The sequence below is a fragment of the Chiloscyllium plagiosum genome, unplaced genomic scaffold (assembly GCF_037043375.1).
Source record: "Chiloscyllium plagiosum isolate Xiang-an unplaced genomic scaffold, Cpla_swu_hap1 HiC_scaffold_8, whole genome shotgun sequence".
Taxonomy (NCBI): domain Eukaryota; kingdom Metazoa; phylum Chordata; class Chondrichthyes; order Orectolobiformes; family Hemiscylliidae; genus Chiloscyllium; species Chiloscyllium plagiosum.
This window is the reverse complement of record NW_028270146.1, coordinates 93,312,357-93,326,274: the sequence shown is the minus strand read 5'-3', so window position 1 is coordinate 93,326,274 and position 13,918 is coordinate 93,312,357. Positions and strand designations below refer to the sequence as shown.

Sequence of the window (13,918 nt, the reverse complement as noted above, 5' to 3'; positions counted from 1 at the left end):
TATACACCACACCCCACACTGTAACACCGATATACCCCACACCCCTCACTGTAACATCAATATAACCCCACAGCCCTCACTGTAACACCGATACACCCCACACCCCTCACTATAACACCGATATACCCCACACCCCTCACTGTAACACCGATATACCCCACACCACTCACTGTAACACCGATACACCCCACACCCCTCACTATAACACCGATATACCCCACACCCCTCACTGTAACACCGATATACCCCACACCTCTCACTATAACACTGATATAACCCCACAGCCCTCACTGTAACACCGATCTACCCCACATCCCTCACTGTAACACCGATATACCCCACACCCCTCACTGTAACACCGATATACCCCACACTCCACACTGTAACACTGATATACCCCACACCCCTCACTGCAACACCGATACACCCCACACCCCTCACTATAACACCGATATACCCCACACCCCTCACTGTAACACCGATATACCCCACACCTCTCACTATAACACTGATATAACCCCACAGCCCTCACTGTAACACCGATCTACCCCACATCCCTCACTGTAACACCGATATACCCCACACCCCTCACTGTAACACCGATCTACCCCACACTCCTCACTGTAACACCGATCTACCCCACACTCCTCATTGTAAAACCGATATACCCCACACCCCTCACTGTAACACTGATATACCCCACACCCCTCACTGTAACACCGATATATCCCATGCCCCTCACTGTAACACCGATTTCCCCACACCCCGGACTGTAACACCGATAAACCCCACACCCCTCACTGTAACACTGATACACCCCACACCCTGCACTGTAACACCGATATACCCCACACCCCTCACTGTAACACCGATATAGCCCACACCCCACACTGTAACACCGATATACCCCACACCCCTCACTGTAACATCAATATAACCCCACAGCCCTCACTGTAACACCGATATACACCACACCCCTCACTGTAACACCGATATACACCACACCCCACACTGTAACACCGATATACCCCACACCCCTCACTGTAACATCAATATAACCCCACAGCCCTCACTGTAACACCGATATATCCCACACCGCTCACTGTAACACCGATATACACCACACGCCTCACTGTAACGCTGATATACCCCACACCCCTCACTGTAACACCGATACACCCCACATACTGCACTGTAACACCGATTTACCCCACACCCCTCACTGTAACACTGATATACCCCACATCCCTCACTGTAACACCGATATACCCCACACTCCTCACTATAACACCGATATACCCCACACCCCTCACTGTAACACCGATTTACCCCACACCCCTCGCTGTAACACCGATATACACTACACCCCTCAGTGTAACACTGATACACCCCACATCCCTCACTGTAACACCGATATACCCCACACTCCTCACTATAACACCGATATACCCCACACCCCTCACTGAAACACCGATTTACCCCATGCCCCTCACTGTAACACTGATATACCCACACCCCTCACTGTAACACCGATATACCCCACACTCCTCACTATAACACCGATATACTCCACACCCCTCTCTGTAACACCGATTTACCCCACACCCCTCGCTGTAACACCGATATACACTACACCCCTCACTGTAACACCGATTTACCCCACACCCCTCGCTGTAACACCGATATACACTACACCCCTCACTGTAACACCGATATACCCCACACCCCTCACTGTAACACCGATATACCCCTCACCCCTCACTGTAACACCGATACACCCCACACCCCTCACTATAACACCGATATACCCCACACCCCTCACTGTAACACCGATATACCCCACACCCCTCACTGTAACACCGATACACCCCACACCCCTCACTATAACACCGATATACCCCACACCCCTCACTGTAACACCGATATACCCCACACCTCTCACTATAACACTGATATAACCCCACAGCCCTCACTGTAACACCGATCTACCCCACATCCCTCACTGTAACACCGATATACCCCACACCCCTCACTGTAACACCGATATACCCCACACTCCACACTGTAACACTGATATACCCCACACCCCTCACTGCAACACCGATACACCCCACACCCCTCACTATAACACCGATATACCCCACACTCCTCACTGTAACACCGATCTACCCCACACTCCTCATTGTAAAACCGATATACCCCACACCCCTCACTGTAACACTGATATACCCCACACCCCTCACTGTAACACCGATATATCCCATGCCCCTCACTGTAACACCGATTTCCCCACACCCCGGACTGTAACACCGATATACCCCACACCCCTCACTGTAAAACTGATATACCCCACACCCCTCACTGTAACACTGATATACCCCACACCCCTCACAGTAACACCCATATACCCCACACCCCTCACTGTAACACTGATATACTCCACACCCCTCACTGTAACACTGATATACCACACACCTCTCACTGTAACACCGACATACCCCACACCTCTCACTGTAACACTGATATACTCCACATCCCTCACTGTAACACTGATATACCACACACCTCTCACTGTAACACCGATATACCCCACACCCCTCACTGTAACACTGATATACTCCACATCCCTCACTGTAACACTGATATACCACACACCTCTCACTGTAACACCGATATACCCCACACCCCGGACTGTAACACCGACATACCCCACACCTCTCACTATAACACCGATATACCCCACACGCCTCACTATAACACCGATATACCCCATACCCCTCACTGTAACACCGATATATCCCACACCCCTCACTATAACACCGACACACCCCACACACTGCATTGTAACACCAACATACCCCACACCCCTCACTGTAACACCGATATAGCCCACACCCCTCACCGTAACACTGATATACCCCACACTCCTCACTATAACACCGATATACCCCACACCCCTCACTGTAACACCGATGTACCCCACACCCCTCATTGTAACACCGATACACCCCACACCCCTCACTGTAACACCGATTTACCCCACACCCCTCACTGTAACACCTATTTACCCCACACTCCTCTCTGTAACACCGATATACCCCACACCCCTCACTGTAACACTGATATACCCCACACTCCTCACTGTAACATCGATTTACCCCAAACCCCTCACTGTAACACCGATTTACCCCACACTCCTCACTGTAACACCGATATACCCCACACCCCTCACTGTAACACCGATATACCCCACACCCCTCACTGTAACACCGATTTACCCCAAACCCCTCACTGTAACACCGATTTACCCCACACTCCTCACTGTAACACCGATATACCCCACACCCCTCACTGTAACACCGATATACCCAACACTCCTCACTGTAACACCGATATACCCCACAATCCTCACTGTAACACCGATATACCCCACACCCCTCACTGTAACACTGATATACCCCACACTCCTCACTGTAACACCGATACATCCCACACCCCTCACTGTAACACCGATATACCCCACACCCCTCACTGTAACACCGATATACCCCACACCCCTCACTGTAACACTGATATACCCCACACTCCTCACTGTAACACCGATACACCCCACACCCCTCACTGTAACACCGATATACCCCACACCCCTCACTGTAACACTGATATACCCCACACCCCTCACTGTAACACTGATATACCCCACACTCCTCACTGTAACACCGATATACCCTACACCCCTCACTGTAACACCGACATACCCCATTATCACGCTCTGTGATTAAACTAAAATCATTAAAATCGATTACCACATCATTATCACATTGCTCTTTGTGCAATGGTAATTGCTTGAGTTGGTTGTTATCATTCCCTTCGTTGCAGGATTAACGACACGACCAGCTATCCTTAGTAGCCACACACGCAGACGACAAGCAACATGAATTTGACTGGGACAACACTACCATTATAGGGCAAGCGAAACAAAGAACAGCCAGGGAATTCCTAGAAGCTTGGCACTCATCCACACACTCCATCAACAAACACATAGACCTGGACCCAATATACCAGCCACTACAGCGGACAGCTGAAACTGACAACCAGAAGCGGCAGGGACAGGCCACACTATAAATGCCGGAGGAAACACCACAGAAGCGCTTCACAGGAGGCTCCCAAGCACTGAGGATGTCACCTAGACAGGGGGCGAAACGTTAGCAACAAAAACTTCCAGCTCAGCGAACAGAACCACAGCAGGATTAACTAAAGCCCAAAAGTACAGTACCCCATTGCTTCCTCATGCCCTTTCACCCATCCTCATGTCATGAATGAAAAAAAATGTAGCGTCTGACCAGACGTGAGTGCATCCCATATGTTGTACCACCGAGTAAGTCTTTTTGAAGAGCAGTCCGTATTGTAATGTTGATAACACAGCAGCCAACCTTCACTCAACAAAATCGGCAAATTGAAGTGTGATAAAGAGCAGATAATTTGTTTTTAATCACCAAAGGTAGTTGCTCAATGTCAATACTGACAAGAGCTGCAGTGAGAAATTCCATCTGTTCTTATTTGGAATAGGACACGTGTTCTTTTCCGTCCACCTTACAGGGCAAATAGTACTCAAACAGTGCAATTCTGAGAGGGTAGTGCTCTCTTGGCACTGCACTGGGGTGTCTGCCTAGATATTTACTTCAAGATTCTCGAATTGGTCTTGAACCCAAAATTTCTGACAAGAGTCCAACTGAGCGCAGCTGACACACAAACCACATTGTTTCTATTTAAGTCCTTTCTTAATGGGTTTTGACTTGGCTTAACAGCGGTTAGTTGCTAAATATCATCTCAAATGAGAGTGTTCTAACACCTCTGTGCTGAAAATCAGCTCTGTAGAGCACACTTCTGACAACAGGGTCAAAACCACAGCAGCACACAAGGGCAATGCCAAGAAGATAAAGCCAGAGCCCGAACATAACTGTCGATGATATCTCTATCCAGGAAGAGGCTTCTGAGCCCACACAAGACTTTCCACCCAAAGTAACCGATGAAGTCATGAAGAAAGAAAAGGACCACACAACAATGATTGGTCAATGCACGGAGTGTGTTGCAAAAAGAGTTCCACTTCATGGAGGCAAAGAAGGGAGGGTGAGGCAGAACCTGCCTTTAGTAACAGTCAGCCATCTGACAATGTCTGGTCACTAATTATTAATGTTACCACTGAATTAGGAGTGTACCACTTCCCTACTGTGTTCTCGCTCTCTCACTCTCTCACACTCTCTCTCTCTCTCACACACACACACACACACACACACACACACACACACACACACACACCTTGATTATCTGAATAAAATGGGCAGGCACTATTTTGTTCAGATAATTGATTATTCGGTGAATTGATTTAATGCCTCTCCTCTGGGGCTCAGCACACCCCGCGCAGCAGCACAGCACGTGTGAGCCCCACCCCCAACCCCGTCCAACACCGCCCCCAACCTCTGTCCACCCAACCCCCCCCCAACAACAGCCTCCATCCGCCCCGGCCTGCACCGCGTCCCCACGCCCTCCCGCCACACCCATCGTCCAAACCCCGTCTGCCCTCCCACCCCCGTGTGCCCCCCCTCCCCCTCCGGGGCAGCTGGAGTGTACACCAACAGTAAGACAGCTGCTGCCTTTGTGGGGAAAGTCTCCAAACACACACACACCTTTATGACAAGTTCCACTTTTGCCCTGTAACGGACAATGTTAGAGAGAATATCTGAGGAAGGGGGGGGGGTTTAGGGTTCACCCCTATGCAGAACTCCAGAGAAAGTGTGGGGTGAGAGAGAGAGAAAGGGGGGGAGGGGGGGGAGGGTCAGTTATTTGGAGACGGTGCCTGGGCTCCCATTGATGTCCAGCACTGTTCTTGGCAGCGTTTCACAGTGACAAAAGACATGATCAGGGTTGAAACTGCCCTTTGATGTAATGTGTCTATCGGGACCTCGAGATCTCCTTCAGATAATCTTTTATTCAGATAATTGACTTTCGGATAATCGACGTTCCTCTGTAATTCAGTATTAGAAACAGGTTCTGTTCACCTCCGCATACACAAAAACTCCTGTTCAGTGCATCATATTTAGGAAATTCTCTTCACTCCTTTCTGTCAGAGAGACTGTAACTGCAGTTCACTATAATATAAATGGAAACTGCTGATTTCAGTAATATAGTCAGAACTGGTCTTCTCTAAAATGTTATCGTGGACTGCTGTTCTCCACAGTAACTAAAGGGACTGCTGTTATCTACAATTAACAAATAAAGCTCTAGTTTATTGCAAACAAAACTTACTCAACCAAAGGTGTAAAGATTAACAAAATACATACAACTGTCTTTTTTGAAAACTAACCCTCACAGACCTCACACACTCACCTCCCCCACAAAATTGGGGGAAAAAATATACTCGGCAGAATGTTATCTTAGAAGTCTGAGCATGGACTTACACTCAAAAATAAATATTTACTGATTAGCGTGAAGATTGATCTGCAGCTCCAGTCACTTTGCACACAAGCTGTTGGCAAGGCAATGTCGTCCTGGATCAGTTATAGCTAACTTCACTTTGTTGGAGACAGTGGTGTAAATTTCAAATTCATCTCTAGGAATTCTGCACTTGTGGCAAGGAGATCTTCCAGATGGATTTGCAGAGGAAGAGAAAGAAGGCAGAGTCTTTGCTCCGGAGCCATGGTATCTCAGATTCTCTGTGCCCCAATCTAATAGCTTTTTCTCAACGACAGATTAGGTACGCACCTTGTGGCGAGTTTAGTGACAGACTCCCAGTAAGGAGCTTACTGACTCAGGCTGAAGACAGGCAGATGACTGGAGGAAGCCTCCCTGTAGTTACACTGAAGGCAGAGGAAGTTGTGGGGGTGGGGGGATGCTGACAACATCTCCATTAACTATTCCAGCCCGCCAACCCACTGATAAACAGATACCAGAGAGTCACACGTCACCTGAGTGGAAACATGCTCCCTCCACAATAATGGTCCGGTCACGCTGGCCACAGTTTACCTCAATGAACTGCTCAGAGGGCGCTTTCAACTGGAGGAGCCCTTATGACCTCCCTCCTACATTGGCAGTGCCAAGCTTCTGCCTGGGGATACAGTCACCCAGAGCACCTCAATGGTCATTCCATCTACAAAGGCACCCCTGACTCCCACCTGGACAGGCTCCCCCAAGGTAACAGGTTAGTTGTCCTTCACCCCCGCGGTCAGGCAATCTGCAGAAGCAAGCAGAGGGCAGCTATTCCACCAGGAAACACCAGCAGTGAGACTCATTACTGCAGGGCCTCACTCCCAATGCTACTGGGGAAACTATCTCAGTGGCAGGCTTAGAAATCAGCCTTCGCTCACCCTTGGTTCTGGGTCCCACTCCAGGATCTTAACTGACAATTGACACTCCAGTGCAGCACCGAGAGAGCGCTGGGCCACACCTTTCAGCTCGGAATTAAGTTGTGGCCCTTTGCAGGTGAATGTAAAAGACCCTGGGGTGTTAGTGGAGAAAGAACAGGGTATTTTTTCCCATTGCTATGTTCCATATTGATGTCTCAATCCACATTACTACAAAGAGTATAGCTGCTCACTCATTTCATTCTTGCTGCTATGCAAGAATTGACTATCATTTTTTTTACCATCACAACAGTTCAGATGTACACCAAAGTCTGCAGAGACAATCTCACTATATTATCAGAGGGAACGCCACAGGTTTTGCTTGAAATAGAGAGCATCCTTTTCTGTTCATCCGAGATTGGCACTACATCCATAAAAATCTACTCCCTCCACCAGCGACACTCAGTAGCAGTTGTGTGTGCCCACTACAGGATGCACAGCAGACATTCGTGAAGCCTCCTCAGACAGTAAACCCACAAACACTCCCATCTCAAAGGAAGGCAACTTCACCAGTTGCAAGTTCTCTTCCAAACCACTCACCATTCTGACTTGGAAATATATCATTGTTCCTTCAGTGGTCACTGGGCCGAAATCCTGGAATTCTCTCCCTATGGCATTGTGGGTCAACCTACGGCAATTGGACTGCAGTGGTTCAAGAATGCAGCTCACCTCATCACCGTCTCAAGGGTTGTTCCAGCAGCGGTTTGACCCAGTGATACCCACATTCTATGAATGAATAGGAGAAAGGCAGAAGGTGGGGCCTGGGTTCAAGGCTGGAAAGCTGTTTCAGGAGACAAGCACTCCTCCATAAGGGCCGGACTGGAGTGTTAGCCTGGATCATTAGCCTGCATTATCTCAAGTATCTGAAGTAGGGTATGGAACCCACACTCTCCAATTGCCCCTTTCAGAGGCAAGGGTCAGGTCTTAAAGACGAGGTAGTGGGCCAGCTGAACTGGCATGTTCCTGTTGGAAGTGCAACATTGCTGACCCTTACATGGTGAATATACACTGAACATTTGTGTTTCCTTATATTCCTCATGGAGCACCGTGTGTATGGAGATGTTTTAAGATGCAGGCCAGATGAATACTTGGATGATGTAGGTACCATGCACTGCCTGCCCTGTAGTTAAAACGGAACATGTGGAAATTCAATAATAACTCAGACATGACAGCTAGGGAAGTTCAATGGGATTGACTGAAGCAAACAAGTTCGATAGGTTCTTGTGGTTTTCAAGCAGTGGAGTCCTAGAGGGGAAACACAGATCCGGTGGCGATAAAGATCTACGTAGTTGTCAGCTACATGCTTCTTATCTCTCCTTGGTGAGCTAGCATTCTACAAACCAGCCAATCAGAGAAACAGACTGGAAGCTGCAGTACAAAAACAGAAGTGTTGGTCGTCTGTTGTTTGCATGTATGTGAGAGAGAGGGGGTGGTCACAGACACATGAGGCTAAACCATTTGTGACTGCTGCTTCACATCTCATTAGCTGTGTAAGGGATGCAAACTGTATAGTCCAGTCAGTCTCGAAACACACTGCAAACTCAAGCGACTTAGGGCCAAGGAGTAAATGGTAGGGCTTGCTGAGCTGGATTGAGACATGTAGCGTTTGCAGCCTGACACTTATTGACAATCATATCCCATCTTGTTGATGTGCCTTGCAGCCTAACTGCTCACTGTGCAAATCCTGGTCTGGCTTCTCACTATAGCCCAGTCTAACTGGTCACTGGTCTGCCCTGGTCCAGTAATTCACTGGGCTGGTCCAAGTTCAACAACAAGAACAATACACACTTACCCCACTTGCAATGTTGTAAAACCGCCCAAGACACTCTACAGGGCTGTAAATCAAAACAAAACTGGCACTGAGGCTCATTACACCGTCTGACCAACAGCTTGGTAAAAGATAGTTTTGACGCCAGGTTCTCAATGAGGAAAGGTAGAGATTTGAAAATTGTTTAAGAAGGGAATCACTTACAGACTTGGTAAACGAAGGCCCAGTCACCCACAGCCCAGAGACAAAAACCAGGGGATACTCAAGTATTTAGAACGAGAGCTACACGGAGATCCCAGAGTGCTGCAGTCAGAGCAGGTTTTAGACTCAGGGAGCTGTGGAGCCCCAGAGCAAATAGAGAAGAATATAGATCACGGGTAAACTGGGGCCCTCAGACTTTTGTTATTCATTCACGGGATGAGGGCATCTCTGACCAGGCGAGTATTTATTGCCCATCTCTAATTGCGCAGAGGGCAGTTAAGAGTCAACCACACTGCTGTGGGTCTGGAGTCACATGTAGACAAGACCAGGCAAGGATGGCAGTTTCCTTCCCTAAATGACATTAGTGAGCCAGATCGGTTTTTACAAGAATCGACAATTAATTTCATGAGTTGTCAGACTCTTCATTGCAGATTTCTTTTAATTGAACTCAAATTCCACCAGATGTTGTGGTGGGATTTGAACCCCAGAGCATTACCTGGATCTCTGCAGGAACAGCCCAACAATAATATCATTGTCTGCCCTAGTACCAGAGAGAACAGAAGTTTAGACAAGTGCAAGTTTAGGAAGTTTTACAATGGGAGAAGAACACTGGAACAATCAATTTTCAATGGTCCATTCAAATTGGTCATCACACTGTATGTGAAGAATGAAAGAGAGTATGCGGATACGGCTGTCACCATTATGAAGCAGCAGAGGCTGAAGATTTTGTCTGCACTATGAACCTTAACCTTTCACCTCCATTTGTTGATAAATAACATGCCTTGTGCTTGGCTGAGCACAAAGTGAGGTGCGGTCTTCTCCTGAATCAGCAAACCTTCACACTTCCTACAGTACAACAGCCACTGTACTTTAAAAGCACTCCTGTGCCTGTAAAGGACTATGATAGGTGGGATACAAATACAGATCCTTGTGCTACGATGGCCACTTCCAGGTCATCAGTGACACCAATGTGGATTTCATAAAAGGTTATCACTTACCTTGTTCCCATTTTACAGTCCATGACGCAGGGGCTGTCAAACTCAGCCAACAGGTCATCCAGCTGAATATACCACTCTCCATCTTCATGTGTAATGCCATAGTAATGGGGCACAAAGGGAGCTAGCGAATCAGTTTTCAGTTGCTCAAAGCACAGCTTCTCATTTTCACAGTACTTCTTCAGGATCCGCCCACCATTGCCAGCCTTGAAACTCCCTAAGTGACAAGAAGAACACCGCGCCGTTGTAACATGTGTGTACACAGAGTTATAGGATCATACAGCATGAAAACAGACCCTTCGGTCCACCATGTCCATGCTGAGCAACAAACACTAAACAACACCCACCCCATTCATCTTCACTTGGTCCACTGCCTACTGTGCCCTGGCATTTTAATTATTCATCCTTAAACGTTGCAACAGTATTTGTCTCCATCACCCTCTGGGTGAAAAATATTTTCCTCAGATCCACTTGGTCCTCAGCTTAAGCCTATGCTATCCAGTCTTAGACATGTATGTCCTGAGAAAGAGATTCTCACGGTGGACGATTTTGAGATATATAAGATAAGCAGAGGGTTAGATGGGGTGGACAGTGAGAGCCTTTTTCCTCAGATGGTGATGGATAGCAAGAGGGGGCATCACTTCAAATTGAGGGGTGGTAGATATAGGACAGATGTCAGAGGTAGTTTCTTTATTCAGAGAGTAGTAAGGGTGTGGAACACACTGTCTGCAACAGTAGTGGACTTGCCAACTTTACAGGTATATGGACAAGAATGGAATAGTGTAGGTTAGATGGGCTCAGATTGGTTTCACAGGGGGGGCGCAACATCAAGGTCGAAAGACCCATACTGCGCTGGAATGTTCTATGCACTCTGTCTATGCCTCTCAAAATTTTGTATACCTCAATCAGATCTCCCCAGCTTCCTTTGCTCCAAGGAAAGCAAACCCAGCCTACCCAGTCTCTCCTCATAACTAAGACTTTTCATCCCAGGCTACATCCTGGTGAATCTCCTCCAAATCCGACCAATAGTGCAGTGACCAGAACTGCATGCAGTTACCTGGGCAATATTTCATACAGTTGTAACAAGACTTCCTTGCTCCTATAGTCTATTCCCTGGCGAATGAAGGCAAGCATCCCATATGCCTTGTTCACCACCCTGTGCTGACACTTTCAGGCATCAGTGGAAGGATTCTGGGTAATCCAAGATGGAGGACAGAAATAATTGTGGCTGGAAAAGCTGCTCCTTTTTTGAGGTATTTTAGGTGTTGGAGGTGATTTCCTCGAATTCCAGGAACAGCAATTACTGTTTTATATGCTGTTGCATTCTTTCACAACTTTGGGGCAAAAAAAGTCAAAACAAGAGCACTTTTAAAAGGAGGAAAGACAGACAAAGGCATCGAACACATGGTCAGGAGGGAGGGAGAGAGAGAAAGAAACAAACATTGCTAACGGACACATCAGTGAATTTGCACAGTTACTGCCTTTGCTGTTTGAGTCCATGTATCTCTGGAGATCAGAGTGCATCTAGAAAAAATTAATAAACAGCAAAATTCACAGCTGACCTTGGAGGAACCTGTGTGGGACAGCGCACAGCACAGGAACAGATAAGCATATAGTTTTCAACATGTAACCTTGCTATAAGTCTGCAGTACTGAATAGAGTGGATTCTTTCTTGATTATATGTTTTATTGAAATCTGTCTGTTGATTAAATTTTAAAAATATAAACCATAAGTACTAAAATAGCCTGGAGCACTGATTTTTAGATCAAAAAGACGGGGACATTTTCTGGGTCTGTTGATCATGAAGGAGCAAATTGGCCTTTAGTAGAGTGATATGCTCTTCCTGTCAGATGTGAGAATTTAGGGAGAGTTTCCACGTTACTGTTGATTATGTCTGCAGAAGGTGTGTTTGGTTGTGAATTCTTTTGGATTGCATTGATCAGTTGTAGCGACAGTTAGAGGCAATGAGGAATTTTCAAGAGCTAGGGGGTGTGATAGATGTCAGCTGTAGGGAGGCAGAAAAGCCACAGATACAGTCAGGTAGATGTGTTAACTCCAGGAAAAGCAGGAGGGGTAGGCAGGTAGTGCAGGAGTCTTCTGAGGCTATCCGCATCTCAAACAAGTATGCAGTTTTGGAAAATATTAGGGGTGGTGGACTCTCTGGGGAATGTAACACAAACAGCCAAATTTCTGGTATCGAGACAGGCTCTAATGCAATGAGGGATATGTTGTGTTCCAAGCGATCGATTGTGACAGGGGACTGTCTAGTCAGAGGCACAGACAGAAGTTTCTGTGGCTAGGAGTGAAAAATCAGAATGGTGTGTTGCCTCCCTGATCCCAGGATCAAGGATGTCTCAGATAGAGTGCAGAATGTTCTCAAGGGGCAGATGGACCAGCATGAGGTCATTGTACACATTGGAACTAACAACATAGGAAGGGAAAAGGATGAGATTCTGAAGGGAGAATATAGAAAGTTAGGCAGGAATTTAAAAATGACGTCCTCGAGGATAGTAATATCTGGATTACTCCTGGTGCTACGAGCTAGTGAGGGTAGGAAAAGAAGGATAGAGCAGCTGTATGTGTGGCTGAGGAGCTGGTGTACGGGAGAAGGATTCACATTTTTGAATCATTGGAATCTCTTCTGGGGTAGAAATGACCTGTACAAGAAGGACGGGTTGCACCTGAATTGGAAGGGGCCTAATATACTGGCAGGAGATTTACTAGAGCTGCTTGGGAGGGTTCAAACTTGTAAGGAGGTGGGACCCAAGGAAACAGTGAGGAAAGAGATCAATCTGAGACTGGTACAATTGGGAAAGGGAGCGAATCAAACAGTCAGGGCAGGCAGGGACAAAGCAGAGAACAAGGTAGGACTGATAAATTAAACTGCATTTATTTCAATGCAAGGGACCTAACAGGGAAGGCAGATGAACTCAGGGCATGGTTAGGAACATGGGACTGGGATATCATAGCAATTATAGAAACATGGCTCAGGGATGGACAGGACTGGGAGCTTAATGTTCCAGGATACAAATGCTACAGGAAGGATAGAAAGGGAGGCAAGAGAGGAGAGGGAGTGGCATTTTTGATAAGGGATAGTATTACTGCTGTACTTAGGGAGGATATTCCTGGGAATACATCTGGGGAAGGTTTTTGGGTGGAACTGAGAAATAAGAAAGGGATTGTATTAATGGGATTGTATTATAGAACCCCTAATAGTCAGTGGAAAATTCAGTAACAAATTTGTAAGGAGATTTCAGTTATCTGTAAAAATAATAGGGTAGATATGGTAAGGGATTTTAACTTTGCAAAAATAGACTGGGGCTGTCATAGTGTTAAGGATTTAGATGGAGAGGAATTTGTTAAGTGTGTAGAATATAAGTTTTCTGATTCAGTACGTGGATGTACCTACTAGGGAAGGTGCAAAGCTTGACCTATTCTTGAGAAATAAGGCAGGGCAGGTGACTGAGGTGTCAGTGAGGGAGCACTTTGGGGCCAGCGACCTTAATGCTATTAGTTTTAAAATAGTGATGGAAAAGGATAGACCAGATCTAAAA

At 46.9% G+C, this 13,918-nt stretch overlaps 1 protein-coding gene across 1 annotated transcript in view; it reads right to left on the bottom strand.

Annotated features, from left to right (window-relative positions):
- The window catches only part of LOC122554013 (inositol-trisphosphate 3-kinase A-like), a 129,155-nt gene that overhangs the window by 57,953 nt on the left and 57,284 nt on the right, over positions 1-13,918 (bottom strand). The window contains exon 3 of the mRNA XM_087990111.1: positions 10,368-10,581. Coding sequence (XP_087846237.1) covers positions 10,368-10,581 — 214 coding nt within the window. The remainder of the gene's footprint in view (positions 1-10,367; positions 10,582-13,918) is intronic.